We start from the raw sequence: 21,558 nt of genomic DNA on the forward strand, positions 1-21,558 counted from the left end.
ATTTAGATTGAAAAGTGTGGCTTTTTAGGGTAAATATTGTGATGCACTTAATATGCGATTCATTTTGATTAATTAATTAGAAAGCCCTGAGTTAATTAGTTACATTTTTTTAATCAAGTCCCACCTCTAATATTTTTTACATCAACCTTTTTTATGACAGTAATCCGTGCATTTTCTTTTGTCTTGTAGTTTTCACTCATTCAATCTGGCGTAATTCATGAAAATTGCCCGTAGATTATCAGCAATTGCTTTCAATGCAACTTTCAAATAAAGCTTATTGTTTTCTTAGTGCAAATACTCGCAATATTTTTCTGATATCGTGGTGCAATACCATCACACTATAGTAGTACACTAGGCCTACTTGTCCCTGGCGTGTTTGGAAGAGATGTGCTTTGACATAGTACAGTTTCGCCCCCAAAAAAAGAAAAAAACAGAGGCTTGTTTTTTATTGTTTTATTGACTGCTGAACATTCATTCACTCTCCAATAAAACATTCCCTCCTTCAAGTTTTGAGCTTTAAGATGAGTTGTGCGCTTCTAACACCCAACAGAGCACCGGGATCACCCAGTGCATAAAAAAGAAAGAAAGAAGAAACTACACCCAGTCAGAACAATCACTGATATGAAGGAAAGAAAAACAGGGACCAAAGCAAAACAAACAATTAGAGACTCCGACTGTCAGCAAAGCAGGAAATAAATTAGTTATGTCTTTTAAATGGACATGTTTGAGTAAATCTTCTAAAAAAAACAACCCTGATGTTCAGTTCATGTCTGACGCAAAGACATGTGACTCTTGAGGTCCTAAATCTTAAAAACTGTTGCTGATATTTGGTCATCAGATTAAATATTTTGAGATTAGTCCACATTGTTCACTTTCCCCTCTTTGTGCTTATCTCAACATTTACGTTAAAAAAATTAAGACAGCTGGTTCATAAACTCGCTGTACGTAACGCCACATCCTGTTCCCCTACAGGATGAAACTAGAGACGCACTTATCCACTTTTTAACCACAGTATGTCCCGACATTGGGAAGCAGGAAGCAGCGACAACCGTCAGGTTTTCAAATTAAAGATTTTAAACTTAAGTGTAATTTTCATCATTTGGAAGGAGCTGACTCTGACCGTTAATGAGATGGACGTTGTGCTTCGGGTGTTTGAATGTGAGGCCTAAAAAGAGAAGAGAAAAAGAAGGTTGGACAGAAACACGTCTGCATCCCAAACTGCAGCACTTCAATTCTCCGTCATCGTCCCAAAACATGAGTGTGATAATCGAGGGATCAATCAAAGTAACAGATGCAACACGCACTACAATTTCTGTAGATAATTTAAAAGGATTGAGAAACCGATTTTTTTTTAAAATGTCAGTGCAGCTGCTTAAAGATGAGCAGCATCTTGTGGATTCTAGTTCAAATAACAAGCAGATAATTTACATCAGGAGCCAACTGTAAAAACAAAACCTAATCTGCTTGATTCAGTTCAAACAAGGATGTCAACATCAGAAGGATATCACTTAATTTAGCCTTTTTTGTTGCCTTGTCTTGTCTTGCTAAGTCCGAGGCAAAGTACTGCCTGTCGAGCAGAGGTTTAATTTTTGTGACTTTTTTTGGCCATCAAAATTTTGGAAATAATTGCGTTAAAATTATCTAAAAACATTTGGGGAGGATTTCAGGGAGGATGACGGAGGCTTCTAATTTCAAAATAAAAATCTGATTTTCTGGAGGTCTTGGCTGCCATCTCATGGAGGAAAATCTTCTCTAAACCAATATTTTTAATTTGCATTCACCTCCATCAGTTACACAGGGGACCAAAAATTAGACGCACAATCTGCTTCCTAATGCTTTCCTAACCATAATGCTTGGATTTTCCCGCTTTAAGAAAAAAAAAAAAATGAGTCCTGTTGTGTTTGGGGTGCAGAGGAAGAAAGAGTCCCTTTGTTGAGCTGGGTGTAGAAGCTCCATCACTAAGACTTTTATTCAAACACTTCTCTCCCGTGTCAAAGTCGTGTTAAGACTTCTTCGGACAGTGTGAAGACGAGTCTGTGTTGAGAACCTCTAACATTGTCCTGCTTGACGGGAACGTCTCTGCTACAGACGGAAGATTTTGATACCAACTCGGCAAACTGTTGACAAAGAAAATAAAAATGAAAGGAGTCAGGAAAAACAAAGACAGGATAATGTGGGGTCTTTGTGTCTGCTCACCTTTTAAGAGTCATCCAACTTTTGGCTGTTTTACTGAAGTTGTCTGGACTGGGTGTCGTCATGGCTTCAAAATCCACCAACTGAAGCAGAAAAATAAAAGTTTACAGACTTTTAGCCCGAAGTATTCCTGCAAAGGTTTTGTTTTTCACATTTAAAACGTTCACTTATAAAGTCGAATATTCCTTAATTCATCACAGGAAAACGTTGTTTCATGGAGTCCTTGACCTGATGTTATTAGAATAATTCTTCTTCTCTTATGTATCAGAGATCAACCTGTGAACATACTCTTTCATTTAGGTTAAAAAAGGAGAGACTCATGTTTACCTTTCCTTTCGGGATCCTGCCGATGACTTCTTTCCCACTCGCCATCAGCGCACCCATCACGACCGAGTACGCCACCACACTGGAGGAGAGGAAGAGCAACAAAAATTAATGAGCAAATAAATAAATGGCAACATGAACTCAGCCTCAGACTGTTTAGCCGGTTTTTTTTGGTCTCTCATTTTTTCCTTCATCCCCTCATGGGGCTGACAAGGCTTATCGTGTGTGTGTGTGTGCAAGGGACAATTTATGTATATATTGCTATTTGTTACTTCCTGAGTGATGTATGTTTTTATATGTTGTTTTGTTACCTGCCAAAGGGACTGTAGATTAAAATGAGCCTTTGGCTAACTCTGGTGCAATGCATCAAATGGTTACATTTATGTTTTATTTGCACACAGTCCCTTACAAATAAAGTTGAAAATTGAATTGCATTGATTGCACAAAACTCCTGAAAGGCTGTGTGTGTGAACTTTTGTGTCTCAAGATAACACCTGTTATGAATTGATACTATAAAAATAAAGATTGATTGATTGATTGAACGCAAACAGCTGAATGTTTCACTCAGAGTTTCTCCTGTCAGCCGCAAAAGAAACTGAAAACAGTTTCTTGTATGACATTAAAGTTAACAAAATTCCTTCACATTAATCCTCATAATACTATCTCATTGTCATGTCTGCTTGATGTAAATATCTTCTCCTCACATCGTGCCAAAGACGAATCCTTCACTGTTTTCGCTGAGGGCAAAATGTCTAATGAGTACGTTATAAGTACGGTTAATAGCGCAGTAATTAAACGTGTCAGAGCAAACAGTCCTGTTCTTATCACTTCTTCATCGGTTGAAATACCGAACGTTACGCCTGCAGGCTGCTTGATGGAGACTTACCTGGATCCTCTGGAGAGGGGCATGAGGTTGCAGAAGTAATAAACCAAGGAGAGGATCAGGTTACACACAGCATCTGCATCCTAGGAACACAAACGTATGTGCTGTATTAGGAGATTATGTACAAGAGGTAAGCGTGCTCTCAGGATAAATAAAGCCACGTGTCCATCAAGCGGTTCGGGCGTGACATCGTGCAAACAGCCAATAAATGTATCCATGAGGCAATATATAACCCTCTACAAATCCACAGGATATATTGTGTTTGTCCTTTTCCACCGCCGTCACACAGGAAGTGAAGATTTTTCCGACCTATCAAAAAGGTAGCGCGGTACGGGTGGATAATTTTGGGATCTTTCCCAAATCTTTAAATCAATGGAAACACAGCAAAATGCATCCCGTACTGAGATGCATTTTGCAGAAATGGGGCTTTAGATACCCTTACCCACTTTTGGTGGTGGAAACAAATGTCTGCTGACCGAACTGAAGCGGACCGCTTGGTGGAAACGTGCACGAATGCTTTTGCTTGTTGTGTATGAAACACACAGTGAGATCAGTCTTACCCCCAGCTCAGTGGAGAGCATTAAAGCTTTTCCTTTGGCGGTGAGGTCTTTGTAGATGGACTCGATCTCCGACTGGTACTGCTGCGTCCGCTCTTCAGTCGTCTGAGTCTCTACTGAGAACAACATGTTCCCCACCCTGACGAACAGATCAACCCGTACAGACGAGATTATAACATGAACACGCCCTTCAGTTGGGATCAATAAGCCATGTTAGTGCTCTTTAAAGTTCGGGTAGACTTGGTACCTGTCTCCTGTGATGGTGATGGTGAAACCGTCGTACTCTTTCCCAGAATCCTTCATGCTCGGCACCTTGGAGTTGACCGTGAAGCCATCTCTGGTTTTACTGTTGAACTGCTTCAGGAAACAAACACAAGAAGAAAAAAAAACATCCTGGGTTTTCACTGCTGAAAAAACGACACGACGACTTTCCCCCGACATGCAGAATAAGACTTATAAACCGTTAAATGATCAGTGAGGTTCACTTTTGACCTCGATGATTTCTTAAAGTCTCCTTATTTACTTTGCTTTGTTTGAACGCTATATGTGTGTCTCTTTTATTTATTTATTTATTATCTCTTAATGTGTTTGTCACAACTTGCTCATAAAACTATGTTGCCTTGGAAACAGAAAAAAAGCTCAACTCGAAGTCCCTCGATCTTCACCGATTCGATCTTTGTTTTCGTCCTTACCTTCATTATAGGAAGCAGATCTTCTACTTTATTCACATTGTCCAGCGCCTGCCGGACCTCGAGGAGTCCTCTCGGGTTGTACGCCCTGACACGCAAAGCAGAGTTCGTTTAGTCGAAGACGCAGAGAGAAAAAGAGAAGAAGAAATACTCGTGCTCGAGGCGCTTCCTCGACATGATCATACAAAATGAATCGAGGCCTGGAGGAACGACGGGTTTACAGATCTCTGCTTTGTAGGCAGGATGCAGAAGAGTGATCAAAACTATAACAGACATACATAGACGCAGCTCTGCTCAGTTCTCCAGTGAATGCAGAGAGTTAGAGATGGAATAAATGAGTTCATTTCAGCAGTGCTAAACATTCGGATTCATGTGTTTGAGGGCGAAGAAGACAGAAAAGTTTTTGGTGCAATTTACCCGTGATACACCAGGATTCTGTCTTTGATGAAGTCGAGGATGTTGTCGAAGTAGGCCAGGTATCTGATGTTGATAATCTGTCCCCTGAAGGAATACAGATAAGATAAAAAAAAAGGATTATGTAAACACACTGTCAAAACGGATCTTTGAAGAAGAAAGGCTTTAAGCCAGTCTGTCAGAACTGCGGCGAAACTGAATTAAAAACTCTAAGAAACTGGGTCGTGTGAAAAGAATGTGAAGGACCGTCTTTGACATCACAAAGTTGAGAAACTCCCCAAGAGGAGGCAGAGAGTCTGAGTACCTGATGAGGTTGATGTGATTGTTGAAGCCTCGGCTTAGACTCCGGGCCGGCATCTGGTCTAACCACAAGACAGGCTGGTCTGGATCGGCGATCCTAGAAGAAGAGGAACAGTCAGACCAGAGGCTGAGACACAGGAAGAAACGGGACGAGACATTTAGGGATCGAGGCCGAGTCAAGATGAAGACCAAGGCAGGACGAGTCTGAGACGGGACCTCGTCCTGTGTGCAGGCGGTGTGTCACTCACTTCCACCTTAACACGGGGACGGTTGAAGAGTTTAATTCAGTGCTAATAATTTATCTTTTTTTGCCTAAAAAAAATCCTGTTTTTGTCCTTTATGAGCAAAGAAACAAAATAAATGTGCATCTCAGTGGAGAGCAGGATTTTAAGCTAAATAGGAGAGTAAAAAAAGAGGAATGAAAACCTTCACCTTCTCCATTTAACTGCGATATCAAACATATCCCTCCACTGCATTTGTCTGGTCTTGCCGTTGACTCTCACTTTGGAGTTGCTCCACGTTCGGTGCATGGCCTGCATCACCTCCAGGGTGGCTAACCCCATCGCTGAGCGAGAGAGCAGAACCACGAGATTAGTACAGGAAAGACTTAGAGCGGGGCGCACACTGTTCTTCAGCACGGGTACCTCTGTGTATCCTTCTGTTGGGTAAGAAACCAGGAGTGTCGTACTGCATCAGCGCCCCCAGGTGGTCGGCCGCGCAGATCAACTTCTGCGCTTCACTGCTGTAGCTTTCAAAGTTCTGCGGCAGCACGTCTCTGCACAGCACGAACACAGGAAGTCAGACGCGCTGAGATAAGTCACCTTGACATCATATTATATCTTACTTTAACTTTTTTAAGGAAAATAACAAGAAGATGGATCATTCTGAGATCACGGATGCTTCATAGAGATTTGCTTTAAAGTCAGAGGAATATTTACAAAGATGACAAAAACAAAACATGTTTATATTTCTGCTGGTTTTTGTTATAATGAAGGATTCAAACCTACTTTATGTGAGGCTGCAGGCCGGGCTGCTCTTCATAATCTTCGATTAAAAACGGTAAGTTTTTGGCCCAGTGGTTTTTGAAGTTCCCCGGTAAGTCCTGGTCCACGTTGTACTCTGCTACCGGGATGTCGAGGTGGGAGTGCAGGTAACGAGAGTACTCTGGTTAAAAAATTTTTTTTTAAAAAAAAGAAACACCAGACTTTAGAGAAACAGATACACACTTTAAATCATCTGTACTGAATATAAAACATCCAGTTTGTCAAAAAAAAAACAGAAATTCGGATTTGAACCGTCAGTCAAAGCAGAAAAGACTGCAGCCTCTGTACAAAGGAGCACACGACATAACCGCTCGCCGACCGTAAATCGATTCAGATGGAGGTTCAGGACTTAAAGCTACACCTGTTGGTTTGCCGTTTGCCCGGCAAATTGAGGGGCGTCCAAAACGGCCGTGTGGGGGTGACGTCGAACCGCCTACAAAAACTAACCATCCAGGAGCAGAATCTAAAGGTAGAAGGACATCCTGTCTTCTTCTGTCAGAGCCTGTTTCCTTCGTGTCTGATCATTTCATTCAGTAGATATCTGACAGATACAGAGACAGACTCTGCGTGTGTGTCGTGCTTCGCAGCGCCACCAACCTCTGAGGTATTTCACTTTGAGGTATTCAGAGCTGGCTTTCTGTCCCAGCAGCGGGTCGTTCAGCATCACTTTGGTCTGAGCTTTGATTCCCTCGTAGAACTGGCCCATCGCCACGTGACTTAACCCCTTCATGTACTGACACACCTCGTTGTACGGCTCCAGCTGAAGGCACCTCTGCGAAGACGGGGAGCAAAAAGACGTCAGATCTTCGGACGTGCCGAGGAGCTCGTTGAAGGGTGAAGATATGGAAGTGTTGGCAAATCAACCAGTAGCCCATCTCTCTCTCTCTACCTTGAAGTTGCCGATGGCCTCCTGCAGCGAGCCGTGGTGGTACAGCATCATCCCTCGGAGCTGCAGAGACTGGATGTGATTCTGGTTCAGCATCAGGGCTTTCTGGAAGCTCTCCATCGCCGACTCGAAATCCCCCAGCTCTCTGAAAAAGAGGAAGACGAGACACAAAGACGGGCAGCTGTGAGGATTAGAGAGGCAGAGGGAGGGAAAAGTAGGACGCTCAAATCCTTAAAATACAAAACCCAGACAGTGAGTTAGATAGATTACACACCTGTAGGCCTGACCGAGACTTTTATAGGCGTCTATGAAGTCAGACTTTAACTTCAGAGCCTCTTTGAACGTCTCAATGGCTTCCTGGTGAGGGAGAAAACACAACTTTTCACGCTTATTGACAAAACAGAGCGAACAGGAAATGGAAATAGGGAACAAGGAGAGTCGTCAAATTCTGACTCAGCAGAGGGTTTCTGATCGTGCGTCATGGATTTGCAGATTATTATTTTTTTCTTGGCGTGCCGAAAAGTGTTTCAGGATTTTTTTTTTTCCCAGGTCAAAAATCCCAACGCGACTTACCTTGAGCATGCCTCTGTGGAAAAAGGTGAGGCCTTTGTACAACATGGCGATGGGCTGATTCTTCTTCAGCTCTAAAGACCGCTGGAAGTCCTCCATCGCTGCCACGTAGTCCTGGTTTGGAGACGAAGCTCAGCATCAGAATAAAAGGCAAACACACACACACACACACACACACACACACACACACACGCAAACGTGTGTTTCTACATCAAACCTCTGAGATGAAGAGCAGCGTTCCTCTGTGTCTGTAGAGACGAGCCGACGGCTGCAGCTGGAGGGCTTTAGTGAGATCGGCCAGAGCCTCAGTGATACGACCCAGAGGAGACAGGATCTGAAGACGCACACAGAAATCACAGCGTTAATGTGTTTTTACTTCCTGTCAGGTGGATCTGAGGAACAGATTAGGAAAGGCCTAAAAACAAAGAGCTGAGGGAAAAGACACTAAAGGTTGGAGTCACCCCCCCCCTCCTCTCTCTCTGTGCCTTCAGAGGTAGTCACAGAAACCTTACAGGGGAAATTGCGAATTTGAAGAGCTCACATCTACTGTAAAAAAATATCTATAAAAGACTCAGATGACGCTGTGAATACTCTCCATAAAGGGGACAAGGACAAAAAAACCCGGATTGACTGGTCAGTTATCACATCATGGGTTTTGTTACATTTCGGGTCGTTTCTCATCATTGTTGGGTTTGTAGACAGACTATGTTGAAGTGTATTTAGCACAATATTTAACTTGAGAATAAAGTTTGAATAAAAGGAAACATGAAACTCTGTTGGAGGTGCGTCTCACCTCGGCTCTCTGCTCGTAGACCTCGGGCCAGTTGGGCTCGAGGGTGATGACTCTGTTGAGCTCGTACAACGCCAAGTCAGCATTTTTGATGTCCTGAGGAGGACACGGAGGAACAAGAGGCAGACACGGTTAGCTGACCCAAAACCTTTTATAAAGAAGTTAATATATGAGAGAACTTTCAGCACAGACATGTTTGAACAAAGCCAAGTCATTCTGCGTCTACCTGAAACTGCTGCCGTCAACCAGATCCAGCACGGCTTTTATAATCACAGAAATAAACCAAAGACACAGACAAAGACTCCCGGAGCTGACAAAAAGAAGGTAAGTAAGCGGACGACCCAGGTTCGAATCCGACTTGTGGCTCCTTTCCAGTGAGTCATCTCTCTCTCTCTCTCTCTCTCTCTCTCTCTCTCTCTCTCTCTCTCTCTCTCTTTTTAGGGCTTTTAAATCCTCAAAATTCAATCTCTGAAAACAAAACAGAGGCGTTCATTTGAAATGCATTAGGAGACAATTTTGAGACCGAATTTTTTTTTTTTTTTTTTTAAACTGCCCTTAAAGGCAACCTCCTCAGTAGAGAAAACAAGACAGCACTATGTAACTCGGGAAGGGTGAATCATGTGCTGTAATCTTTACACCTAAATGACGGATACATAAAGCACACAACTGACTGAAACATGAAATCAGGTGACATTCCTCCCGTAATAAACCTTCCTGTATCTCATCTCTCATATCTTCAAGAGGAAATCAAAGGGTTGAGTCATTAATTCCTCCCTGTGTGTAAACTCACTAATTCACCTGCAGAAGTCATTAATGATTGACGTTGAGGGCAGCTCGTTCACTACGTGGCACATTTTATTGCACATATTAAAGGCGAGGCGTGTGCCGCTAAGACCAGCGAGGATCCACTCATTTCAAATCATCTCCAGCTACACAGTCTGTAAAGCTGGGGAAGTTCCCTTCAGAGATCTGTGTTTTCAAAAACACCACAACAACACAAAGTAAGGTGAACATTAATACGAGTGTTGATGCAGAAAACTGAACGCTGAAGTTACTTGAATTTTCCTCAGGATCAATAAAGTATCTATCTATCTATCTACTCTGCCAAGTCCGGAGTAACTTTCTTCACTCCTGAAAAACATCTAGATCATTCCAGGAGGACTGCTCTGTTCACATATTCTCCTCCCTGCTGAGACTAGAGGGGGAAAAAAAAACGACCTGAGAGACAGAGTCCGCTAAATGAGGCTACGATGAGAATATTCGCCTTTACTGTAAATCAACGCTCGATGTAGTTCAACAGAATGACATCATCAAGCAAAGAGCGGAGAACAAGAAAGTGACGGAGAGAAAACACACTGCAGCCGTTTGATCACGTGCTCACTCAGACTTGTTTGTGTTCACACATACAGACCCTTCAAGTGTGTTTTTCAAAAGGACCCGGAGTGCAGGTGCATTTAACGTCCATCACTCACCTGTAAACTTTTCTTCCCATAAGCGATCCCTCTCCCGTAGATGGCGCTGACCAGCTCGGAGTTACTCTGCATCGAGGACAAAAGAAGGCAAGAGTTAGCGTCAGATGGAGCATGCTGCTGTAATCCTTAAAGCTGCAGAACCACATGTGTGAGACTCACCTGTAATAACAGGGAGAAGTGTTTGATGGCCTCGTCATACAGACCGTTGGCTATCAGAACGTAGCCGATAGCTGCGGAGACAGAAACAAGAAACGATGATCAAGACTCGAGTCGGATGAATCTGTTCAGCATCACCGGAGAGTTCTGCAAAAACCTCAGTCTCACCCAGTTCTTCGTTTGTGTTGTGATTATCTCCGGGGAAGGGGATTTTTTTCTGTTCTATAAACAACTTGGCCTGGTTCTGTGAGAGAGAGAGAGAGAGAGAGAGAGAGAGAGAGAGAGAGAGAGAGAGAGAGAGAGACAGAGAGACAGAGAGAGAGAAACACGTAGGTAAAAAAAAAAGGAGAAACACACAGAGAGATAGACGGCCACACAGGAAACTAAACGTTGGGTTTCCTGTGTGTGAAGTTGAGTCTCAAAAGTGACAACATGTTCTCCGTTTCATTTAAAGGTTTAGAGCTCCACGAAAAGTAATTTAAACGTTGGATACAAGTCAAAATCCAACCATATATCCACGCCCAGTTTCATACAACCGTTTCAAAAACAGAAGAAAGAAAGAAAACTCCTGCACGCTGTTTAAACTGTACATGTCCAAAAAAAAATAAAAAATCTTTGTTGTAACATTTTCAACATGTTGATTCAAATGTTCTCTCTGAAACCACGGTGGAAACTAACTGTAAAAAGATTTTAAAATTATATGCAAAACATAAAGGATAAAAAATACATATTTACACAAAATATTTTGAAATTTTTTTTCAAAAAAACAAGAGCAGCAACAACAAATGTGCAAAAACTTGTATTAACTGCAAATAAATATCTGTACTGAACGTGTCTTTTGCTTCTTTATGAGAGGACGTGAGAACGACCTTTAATCCTCTCTCTCTCTCTCTCTCTCTCTTTGCAGAATTTCTCGACGTTCAAACTGAGCGAGCAGCCAAACAGAAGAGAGGAAACATCAGGTGAAATGTGGAAGACGCCGTGTCACGTTGTATTTCCTAAAAGGAGTGGGAGCAGTAATGCAGACACCATTACAGGAGGATCATTTGACCGCATTCAAATGCAGCTGTGGCAGCAGTTTGAGTTTGCAAACCAGCAAAAAGTAAAGAAAAAAAAAAAACAACCCCTGTCACGTTTAGTCATCCTCACAGAGAGGCTGCAGCACCATTCTGATGATGTCAGCACTTTGAGGGAGATGCTCAGGCCTGCAGGGCTCTCTCTCATTGGCCGAACGAGGACTGAACTCCTCTCATGTTAAAATAACTTTCCAGCGCTCCTCTGTCAAACGTGATACCTCCGATGGGCGTGGTTTAAACTGCAACCACACCTTTATTTAAAAAAAAAAAAAAAATCAGGTTTGAGGCCACGGCGACGCCCAATCTTTTCTTTGACAAAGACAACGATCCTTTCTTCTGCTGTCAGCACAGACAGAACCTAAAGGACGGAGCGGGGAGCGTTCAGCCGTGCGGTCTCAGTCAGGGTCGTCAAGCTGGCTGAAACTGGCTGTTGCCTTTTTTTTTCTCCCTCTTTCTTTACAATTATTAGACGTTTATATTGCTGCCGTAAGAAGCCTGAATCACACGAGCGTCGTCAGAAATAATCCACCGTCATCGCTACAGAGGCGAACGCGTCATTGTGACCGATGAACTAGTTCCTGGTGATTTATTGAACATTTCAAACTGAAAATCAAAAACATCCCTTGAAATAAAAAACGACACATTTAAGTTCTTAAAGCAGAAATTAACTTCTCTAAAAAAGTAGAAAAAAAAAACTTTTTTTTTTTTTCAAACAGTTTTCCTGCAGTGTTTACATTTCACTTCTTCTTGTTCGGTGTCGTTTCCCCTGCTCAGCTCTAATACAGAGGGTAGTATAGAAGACGAGGAGTGATTCTTGGCTTTCGATTGAGGCTGAAAATAAAGACAGAGGAAAGAGAAGTGCATGTGATCAAACTTTTAGCGGGAATAACTGGAGGTGAGACCGCGTGGTTCAATCTGGCACTTTTACACGTTTGACTTTGTGGCTCCCTTTTAAACAAATCAGGACTCTGCATCCTCCGAGTCATCTCTCACTGCAGCACCATCATGTGTCGGGGGAGTTTCATAACGCTGCAGATAAGCTGTGATATGAGTCCGACACTCAGCAGAAGTTCTGCTTTTTAAATCCGAGCGTGGACGGGACGCAGCGGACCTGAAAGTGTCGAGCGAGCAGAGGAAGTGATTTATTCTTTTTTTTAAGCTGGTTAATGACTGAAGGGTTTTTATCTCCGACACTCATCAGCACTTCTGCTTCATCTTTTCAACGACAGACAAGCTGCACGTGTCGTTCAGTTTAGGCTCGTAGTACGGGGGAGCTGGTGGCCTAGTGGTTACTGTGCTCACACCGTGTACAGAGGCTGTTGACCTTCAAGCGTACGGCCCAGGTTCAAGTCCGACCTGTGGCTCCATGAATTCTGACTCTATCCACGGTCCTGTCTTTACGAGTAAACACAGACAGTGTATGTTTTAAATTACGGGAAATGAGGCGCCGGTCGTCTACAGCCGTGGGTTCATGTCTTCTTCCCCCCTCTGTCTCCTCCCAACACTTCCTGTCTGTCTTCATCTAACAAAGGCAAAAATGACCCCCCCCCCCAAAAAAAAACGTCAATATTTTTCCAATTTCCAATTTTATCATTTTAAAAACAAAAAAAAACCAACAACAAAAAAATAAAATCTAACGTGTTAAAATGGAGTCACTCTCGTACGGATATTAAACAGGAGGTACACTTTGTCACTTTTTGATAAGCACAAGCTGTTCACACTCAGAATGAAACCACTTTTTTACCGTTACAGACTTTATCCAGTTCTAGATCAGAAGAGTGTGTGTGTGTGTGTGTGTGTGTGTGTGTGTGTGTGTGTGTGTGTGTGTGTGTGTGTGTGTGTGTGTGTGTGTGTGTGTGTGTGTGTGTGTGTGCGTGCGTGTGCGTGCGTGTGTTATCTCACCAGGATCTTCTCTGCGTTCAGTGAGAAGACCGACTCGCAGGGCGGGTTGCTGCCCTCCTCACAGTCTGGATCGTCCAGCTGCAGTATGGAGGACTCTGTAAAGTACAAACACACTAAAACGTCCCGCCGTCACAAACACACTAAAACTTTATTCATCATCACCGTCGGTGTTTGATTTCAAAGGCGGGCCCTGACACTCCTCACGCCGGATTCCAAAAAGTCGGCGATGTGGTCTGAGTGACTCCAGCGCTCCTCCACATGCCAAACCTCATTTACAAAACACGACATTTAAAGACGCGTTTCTTTTATTTTGAAATTTAAAGACAAAAAGCGTGATCATTTTTCCTGTTTATGACATTTAGCAAAACAATAAATCACCATACTAGAATGAGCCGACATTATGATGTGTATTTATTTAAGGGCCTGTTTCTTTCATTCTGTCTTTCTTATTCCATCGTACCGCCGCCACCGGACTGTGTCGCCCCTCAATCATTGATGCACGGCCCGCTTATTCATCTGACTGTTATCGACTTTCTGGGTTTGATTGGCTGTTCTGCTCTGTTCTCAACTTCTTGTGACTGTTTGCTCCGCCTTCTTCTTCACGATGCTGCCGATGTCTCGTCTCAGGCAATTTGAATCGCCTTGTTGCTTTTCTTCCATCAAACCACGCCTCCTTCAGATTGTCTTATGTTACTGTGTGTGTGTGTGTGTGTGTGTGTGTGTGTGTGTGTGTTAAACAGTGCAGAAGTGGATTGTTTTAAATCTCTCGTCACACAAAGCTATCTCTCATAGCTACAATCGCTGACTCAGCCTTCACTGAGCTGGATCGACCTGCGATCAGAGAGTCTGGGATCTTGGAAGAACTTCTGGGTCACACTTGGATTATAACATGAAGACACACCGGTTCAGTGATTTGTTAAGTTCACAAATCACGACACCCGTCGCCCACAGGTTCTCAAACAAGTACTGAAGCAACTGAAGCAACATGCACAACCAGTTCAACAGTCATCGTACAGAATGAGTCAGACAGAGCTGTAGTAAAGCTCGCATGAGCCCGAGACAAGACTGAAACACTCAAGGATCAAGACTGAAACATTCAGGGATCAAGACTGAAACATTCAGGGATCAAGACTGAAACACTTAAGGATCAAGACTGAAACATTCAGGGATCAAGACTGAAAGATTCAGGGATCAAGACTGAAACACTCAGGGATCAAGACTGAAACATTCAGGGATCAAGACTGAAACATTCAAGGATCAAGACTGAAACACTCAGGGATCAAGACTGAAACATTCAAGGATCAAGACTGAAACATTCAGGGATCAAGACTGAAACATTCAGGGATCAAGACTGAAACATTCAAGGATCAAGACTGAAACACTCAGGGATCAAGACTGAAACATTCAGGGATCAAGACTGAAACATTCAGGGATCAAGACTGAAACATTCAGGGATCAAGACTGAAACATTCAAGGATCAAGACTGAAACACTCAGGGATCAAGACTGAAACATTCAGGGATCAAGACTGAAACATTCAGGGATCAAGACTGAAACATTCAGGGATCAAGACTGAAACATTCAAGGATCAAGACTGAAACACTCAGGGATCAAGACTGAAACATTCAGGGATCAAGACTGAAACATTCAGGGATCAAGACTTAAACATTCAGGGATCAAGACTGAAACACTCAGGGATCAAGACTGAAACATTCAAGGATCAAGACTGAAAGATTCAGGGATCAAGACTGAAACATTCAAGGATCAAGACTGAAACATTCAAGGATCAAGACTGAAACACTCAGGGATCAAGACTGAAACATTCAGGGATCAAGACTGAAACACTCAGGGATCAAGACTGAAACATTCAGGGATCAAGACTGAAAGATTCAGGGATCAAGACTGAAACATTCAAGGATCAAGACTGAAACATTCAAGGATCAAGACTGAAACATTCAAGGATCAAGACTGAAACATTCAGGGATCAAGACTGAAACACTCAGGGATCAAGACTGAAACATTCAGGGATCAAGACTGAAACACTCAGGGATCAAGACTGAAAGATTCAGGGATCAAGACTGAAACATTCAAGGATCAAGACTGAAACATTCAAGGATCAAGACTGAAACATTCAAGGATCAAGACTGAAACATTCAGGGATCAAGACTCAAACATTCAGGGATCAAGACTGAAACATTCAGGGATCAAGACTCAAACATTCAGGGATCAAGACTGAAACATTCAGGGATCAAGACTGAAACACTCAGGGATCAAGACTGAAACATTCAAGGATCAAGACTGAAACATTCAGGGATCAAGACTGAAAGATTCAGGGATCAAGACTGAAACATTCAAGGATCAAGACTGAAACATTCAGGGATCAAGACTGGAACATTCAGGGATCAAGACTCAAACACTCAGGGATCAAGGCCGAGACGTTCAGGGATCAAGGCCGAGACGTTCAGGACTGAGACAAGAGACCATGAATATGATCCCAAAAAAATCATCTAGTGTAGGGAGGGGGGAATACAAAATCAAATTATGAATGAATGGGAGTTATTAGTTGTTAGTTAGAAAGGGGCGTTTTTTTCCTTTAACTCAGAGGTTTTGATTTAAAATCCAGGACTTGACCGAGACCTTCTCGAGGACGAAACTGATTTCGAGGACAACAACACAGTTTATGTTGAATTCCTGCATGTCATTCCCCACTCTCTCTCTAATCTCAGACTCAATCCACTGTCCTATATCTCGGATAAGAGCACAAAAGAGCCCTCAAATAAATATTTCAGTATGATAAATGCACGTGATGCAGATGTTGTCAAATCGATGAGTGATCAACAAACCCTACACACCAAACTATAAATTCACACTCACAAAATACATTTGACAGAACAATAAAGGCTGAAATAATACAATAGTAGAGCTGTGGGCATCACAATGGCCAAAAAACCAAATGTTTGAAATGTTGCTGACAAGAGATGTGACGTCATAAATTACGGGGTTTTTTCCTGTCTGAAGTTTGTTGTTGACCCCTTAAAGAAGCTGCAGTTGGAAATGAAAGTGAGTTTGTAGGTTTCCTTGCATGTTGAGAAACTCTCCCTCGTGCAGGTCTCTGTTGTCTCTGTTCAGGTCCAGTTTGTAACCTCTGCTGCAGTCAGACCTGGGAGATTATCTCAGATGATCTCCTTTAAGGGCTGTCACGGCTCACTCTTAGTTAGCTCGCTTTTGCACGGATACGCTTAACCCGGGTTAACACGGTGACAGATGAAGGAGGAGGAGGAGGGACGTGGCAAAGCAACCCAACAGAGAAATCAGATACTTTACCGCAGTCCGCCGCGTACTCTTCCCAATCAGACAGCGAGCTGCAGCCCTGCTTGTGGAGCTCATTGTTGAACAGAGTGAGAGTGGAGAAATACTCGGAGGAGAAGATAGCCCGACTGAGGCACAGGAGGGAGAGCGCTACCAAAACAACAGCCCGGCTGGAAGGGGCCATGTTGTGCTACATGTGTGACGCCAGAGAGAGAGCGGAAGCTGCAGTTCTGAACGGAGCTGTACAAACGGACACGCCCCCCTTCACGCGCACGGACTGCAGCGCATAATGTAAAGAGAGTCACATACTAGAGTAGCAAGACTACATTTCCCAGAGTACACCGCGATTGTTAAACCCAGTCCATCCAGTGTCAATGAAGCCGGATAGGACGAGGTGTTTCCCCTTTTCTGACTTTCAAATTAAAGGACTACAAAATGATGCAATTCACTTTTAAGAAGGAGGATCAGGGCTTCTAGAAAAACAGTAAGATGTCCAGAAGTCAAAGGTCGAATATAAAATTTAAAGTCCATTGAAAATTTTGAGACATTTTGCATTTTTTTCCCTCAAAAATAGTATGTTAATGTTATTGTAATTTAATCATATCGTTGCAATTGTATTTCAGTATTCTATATCTAGACTTTTTTGCTTTGTTGTGGATATTTCAACTTTATTCTCAAAATTCTATTTAAAATTCCTATTATTTCTTCTCAAAGTGCATAATGAAAACCATCATTATGTATTTTGATATGTCTTGCGCTAATCCTCTTTAATACACAACAAACTGAATTCCAACTGTATATAATAAATGAAGTTGTTTTATTTCAAACAGAAATGTGTTGTATATTATAGTCAGGTGTTGAAGGAATATTTACTACAGAGAAAACAAATACCACATCCTTTAGTAGTGCTTGACTAGTGAATGTCCTGAACTCCTTTGCATAAGACTTTAATTAGTGATACAGTAATGTGTTAACAGACTACTAATGTAGAGGTATATCTACAGCCATGTGAATATAGAACCAAAACGCATAGTAATGAAGTTCCTAGTTGGAAAATAAATCAATATCAAAATCAATTGCTTTCACAAAACATACAGCCTGAATTAGTTTGGAAATTTCAACCTCAAAGATTGACTTGATTTGTGTGCTTTTATTTTGAAGGCAGAAACTACGTCTACGTGTTGTGTTTCCGCTGTCATGTTTATCAAACGCTGAACTGTGGTAACACTTCACAGGGCTGAGGATGGGTAAAGATAACTTTCGGTGTATTGAGTGTAACGAGAGAGCGGCGGAGTTACACAGAGATTACAGTAACGGGATCCTGAAGATAACCATATGTGTGCGTTGTTTTTGATTTGTTGTTTTTATGCTAAATATGCTAACATAGCTAACGTGCTCTGTGAGTCTTCTCACCTGTGTCCCGTGGGAGCCAATTTGTTAAGTTTTATACATAAAGTAAAAAAATATTAACCTGATAGTTTTTATGGGAATTAAAAACTACACTTAAGCGAGGACAGCTACGTCTCCCATGCGTTTCTAGCGATGCTTGGTAACTATGGCAACCACAGAACCGTTTGGCTGGAAGTCACCAGTTAGCAGGGTCACGCTTTTATCCATAACACCTACCTTGATTTTAACCTTGCTCCTGATTCTTCAGCTATACGAGACTAAATTAGAGGTGAATTATTATACGACTGAGACATTTCTACGTGGGTTTATTTCCTGTGTATGAGTTTGACAAAGAAGCACCATTTTATTTCGATATAAAGCTTTTATTGTGTAGTAGCCTAATGTTGCTTGTGTGTTTTTTCCACCCAGGGGTCGTGCCAGAAACTAGTGGACAAGTACATTGAATATGACCCGGTTATTATCCTCATTGATGCCATATTGTGCAAGACGCAGGCCTTCAGACACATTCTGTTTAACTCTAGCTTGAATGTAAGTTAACAATATAATATGTGCACAAACAATATCATTTCAAGTTAGAGCTTTTTGTAAACCTTGTAAAAATATCAAAAGCTTCTGTCCTGTGTTCAGGTATGATGTTCATAGTACATCTCTCCCCTGCTGCCTGTGCAGATTCACTGGAAGCTGTGTGTGTTCTGCCTGCTGTGCGAGGCGTACCTCCGCTGGTCTCTTCTCCATGGCGCCGAGCAGAGCAGTGACCCTGCTGACATCATCAGGTACACCAAGGAGTGGGATTTCTACCATATGTTTGGACTGGCGGCCCTTGGTAAGATGAATTTAAAGAAACATTTGTATAACTTCAACTAGGCTTCAGTTTCATGAGTAACCAACAAGAAGTGTCACGTAAAGTAGATGCGTCTGACGTGTGTTTTCTGTTCGTTGCGTGTAGAGCTGTCGGCGTTCTGCGGCGCCGTCTTGTGGTCGCTCTGGCTGGTGGTGGGTCGTCTGCAGGGAGGGACGGTGGAGCTCGGCCTGCTGCTCAGAGCTCTGCTGCTGTCCTGCTACGGAAAAGTCCTCCTCATCCCCGCCGTGATCTGGGAGCACGACTACTCGCCGCTCTGCCTCGGCCTCATCAAGCTGTTCGTGCTCACCTCAAACTCACAGGCCATCAGAGGTACAGCAGGAGACGTGATTAAACCGTGTACCAAAGAAAACCAAAAGAGCTTTTGAGAACGTGTAGGAATATAGCTTGCACAACATGGGAGGAGTGAAGATGTTTGTTTTTCACCCAAAGCACCAACAGATGGCTCTCTTACTCCCCCTTTTAAAACCCTTTTTTTTATTATTATCCTTTGTCTTCCATCTCCTGCTCTCCTGACTACATATGACTGCAAACACTGAACATAAACACTTTACATCACTTGTATTGTGTCGGATGTCTTCAGCAGCAGCAGTGACATGTTGTTGAGTGATTAACGCTGTATTGTTCTGATGAGGAGTTTCTCTACGTCACTTTTAACGAGGAAGTAATTACACCAAGTCCAAAGAAATTGCCAACATTTTCCAATGAAAGAAAAAAAAAAAAAAAAAGTGTCCCTAATCTTTCCTTGTCTTTGTCTCGTGTCCAGTGATTCTGAACAGCAGCAGACGCCTCTCGTTGATGGCCGTGTGTCTGGGCCTGCTGTCAGAGAACTGTGTGGCTCAGGCCTGTAAGAAGCTTCCATGGAGCATCCAGGACATGTTGACGTCTGAATGAATCCCTCGTCAACCTGAGACAAACGGCAGGTTCAACAGGGAAGAACCCGTCAAGCTGTATCTAAAGGGAACGCTGGGTTTGTTTTGCACATCTAGTCAGAAGAGGGGGGGGGGGGAAGCCTTTATAATATCGAGGTTATTGTGACTGTTATTCTCTTCTTTTCAAAGAGAACATCAGATTTGTCTTCATTCTGGAAGAATGTCAAGGAGCTAGTTGTGTTCTTCTTTGTTTCTGGTTTTAAATGGACGCCCAGCTCTCTTGTCAAGAATCCTTTTTTCTTTTTTTTTGTGATCACTTTACTTACAAAAAGAGACCACAAAAGGAGCGACCGCACGGGAACGTCCCCTGACCAGAGGTCGTCATTTACCAACAACAACAACTACTTCTCTGTTTAGACAGGAACTGGCAAACGCTCTCCACATTCTTCAGCTTGCTATCACACACAGGCGGAAGTTATCAAGATACCAAAGGAGTACTTCATTAAAACATTTTTTGGGGGGCTTTTTGTGCCTTTTGTGAGAGTGGGTGGGTGGGTAATGATATATGGGAAAGAAGCCAAAGGCCGGATTTGAACCCAGGCCGCCCACCTCGAGGACTACACCCTCTCCCCATGGGGTGCAAAAACCAGCAGCCCAGCCTCTCCCACCACAGGAATACTTTATTGTTATAAATTGTTAAAATTATGTAAAAAAAAAAAAACGCCTCCCCTCCTTTCCTCGTCGTTCATTTTGAAAGCTACTGTGTGAAATATTTATTAAATAAAAATATGATAAACAATCATGCGAACAGTGTCATTTCAAACCTCACCTGCTGGAAACAGAAATGGTCCCTTTGATGTTTTGATCTGGGGGGGGAGGGGGGGCTCATTGCATTTAAAGAGACACACACCAAAACAGTGCGTTCTGAGAGAGCTGGTTATACAGGGTCACATATCTCCTCTGGTGTTTGATTCATGTTATGTTTTGAGCACAGGAGACTGTTTGAAAAGGGGCTATAATATGTCCTCTAAGATGTGACTTAATGGATATTAAGAGAATAGAAAACAGACTTTTTTTTTTCTTCACTCATTGATAAACACTTCAGCTCTATGAATGATCTCACAGTAAATAAGTTCCTTCTCTCTTAGCTCTTAAACTTGACCCCTGGAGCCAAATCTAATGAAATTCTTTGTGATTAACGGTGAGGAAACAGGCGTTTATTTGGTGCCAAGTTTGGTTAAATCTTGATCTAAGTATGTGGCCAGACGTCTGATTCAGAGTAATGATTAAGTAACAAGTCTAACGTAGCTGCAGCGGATTAACTTACTAAACTCTTCTTACTGACCCTGATGTTTGAGTGACTTTAAAAAAGAACAAACGTCCACAGCAGACCAGCCGTCTGTGGAATGAGGGGAATTTCTTCTCCGTTCTTTACCTCCAGCTGAAACACGGCTGAACCTGCCTCGAACCTCCTGGAGACTTTGCAGGAGTCTCCTCCTCGTTGATGTGACACGTGATGAGGAGATGGCTGCTGACAAGAAGGGACTCAACCCATGAGATCTTTCCAAACGTGATCACAGATGATACGACTCAGAACTCACGCATGTGGCTTCACTTTTAGATGTCGAGCGACAGCAACTTTCTAAAGTCTGAAATCTGTGGTGTGAAATTTGTGCCATCTCTTTTTGGGGTTATTTTGCAAATATTATACCAAAAAACACAATTAAATTCAGATAAGGCTGCCAGTGTTCTTTTTTTCTCCTCATTAAATACTGTCAATTTTCAAATGCCCTGCCCGAGGAGGCCACTTTATTCATGGATGAAATGTTTCTGTCTTGGCCTGACGTTGCAGAA

The 21,558-nt window shown here is 42.6% G+C and overlaps 2 protein-coding genes across 4 annotated transcripts; one reads left to right on the forward strand and one right to left on the reverse strand.

The window, feature by feature from the left end:
• Positions 1-438: 438 nt before the first annotated feature.
• ttc13 (tetratricopeptide repeat domain 13) lies at positions 439-17,318 on the reverse strand. Of its 2 annotated transcripts, none has more exons than XM_079362922.1 (23): positions 16,579-17,318; positions 13,256-13,350; positions 10,446-10,521; positions 10,281-10,351; positions 10,122-10,187; positions 8,653-8,745; positions 8,077-8,193; positions 7,863-7,973; positions 7,564-7,646; positions 7,293-7,434; positions 7,001-7,175; positions 6,368-6,524; positions 6,005-6,135; positions 5,793-5,925; positions 5,365-5,457; positions 5,064-5,147; positions 4,650-4,734; positions 4,205-4,311; positions 3,961-4,096; positions 3,404-3,483; positions 2,521-2,599; positions 2,197-2,276; positions 439-2,117 (listed from the first exon to the last, which is right to left on the reverse strand). In XM_079362922.1, exons 1-23 carry the CDS (start codon positions 16,745-16,747, stop codon positions 2,003-2,005), a joined length of 2,478 nt encoding a protein of 825 aa, XP_079219048.1. In that variant the 5' UTR covers positions 16,748-17,318; the 3' UTR covers positions 439-2,002. The 2 variants fall into 2 exon arrangements, with proteins under 2 accessions (XP_079219048.1, XP_079219047.1); XM_079362921.1 differs by having other exon boundaries at positions 4,205-4,314; positions 16,579-17,316.
• Positions 17,319-17,727: 409 nt separating this feature from the next.
• On the forward strand, positions 17,728-20,406 carry arv1 (ARV1 homolog, fatty acid homeostasis modulator). 2 transcript variants are annotated; one of them, XM_079363073.1, is made up of 5 exons: positions 17,728-17,902; positions 18,382-18,501; positions 18,643-18,796; positions 18,920-19,144; positions 19,599-20,406. In XM_079363073.1, exons 1-5 carry the CDS (start codon positions 17,807-17,809, stop codon positions 19,724-19,726), a joined length of 723 nt encoding a protein of 240 aa, XP_079219199.1. In that variant the 5' UTR covers positions 17,728-17,806; the 3' UTR covers positions 19,727-20,406. The 2 variants fall into 2 exon arrangements, with proteins under 2 accessions (XP_079219199.1, XP_079219198.1); XM_079363072.1 differs by lacking the exon at positions 17,728-17,902 and adding an exon at positions 17,909-18,241.
• Positions 20,407-21,558: the final 1,152 nt, after the last annotated feature.

This window comes from Symphodus melops (assembly GCF_947650265.1).
Source record: "Symphodus melops genome assembly, chromosome: 1".
Classification (NCBI taxonomy): domain Eukaryota; kingdom Metazoa; phylum Chordata; class Actinopteri; order Labriformes; family Labridae; genus Symphodus; species Symphodus melops.

Excerpts from the sequence above, each read along its gene's own strand:
- arv1 (XM_079363072.1), top strand. The coding sequence starts at position 18,119 with ATGGCAACCACAGAACCGTTTGGCTGGAAGTCACCAGTTAGCAGGGTC. Across the intron at positions 18,502-18,642 it reads TGTTTAACTCTAGCTTGAAT|ATTCACTGGAAGCTGTGTGT; the intron begins GTAAGTTAACAA and ends CTGCCTGTGCAG. Across the intron at positions 19,145-19,598 it reads AAACTCACAGGCCATCAGAG|TGATTCTGAACAGCAGCAGA; the intron begins GTACAGCAGGAG and ends TCTCGTGTCCAG.
- ttc13 (XM_079362921.1), bottom strand. The coding sequence starts at position 16,747 with ATGGCCCCTTCCAGCCGGGCTGTTGTTTTGGTAGCGCTCTCCCTCCTG. Across the intron at positions 10,188-10,280 it reads ACTTCTCCCTGTTATTACAG|AGTAACTCCGAGCTGGTCAG; the intron begins GTGAGTCTCACA and ends TCCTCGATGCAG. Across the intron at positions 5,458-5,792 it reads ATCGCAGTTAAATGGAGAAG|GATCGCCGATCCAGACCAGC; the intron begins GTGAAGGTTTTC and ends CTCTTCTTCTAG.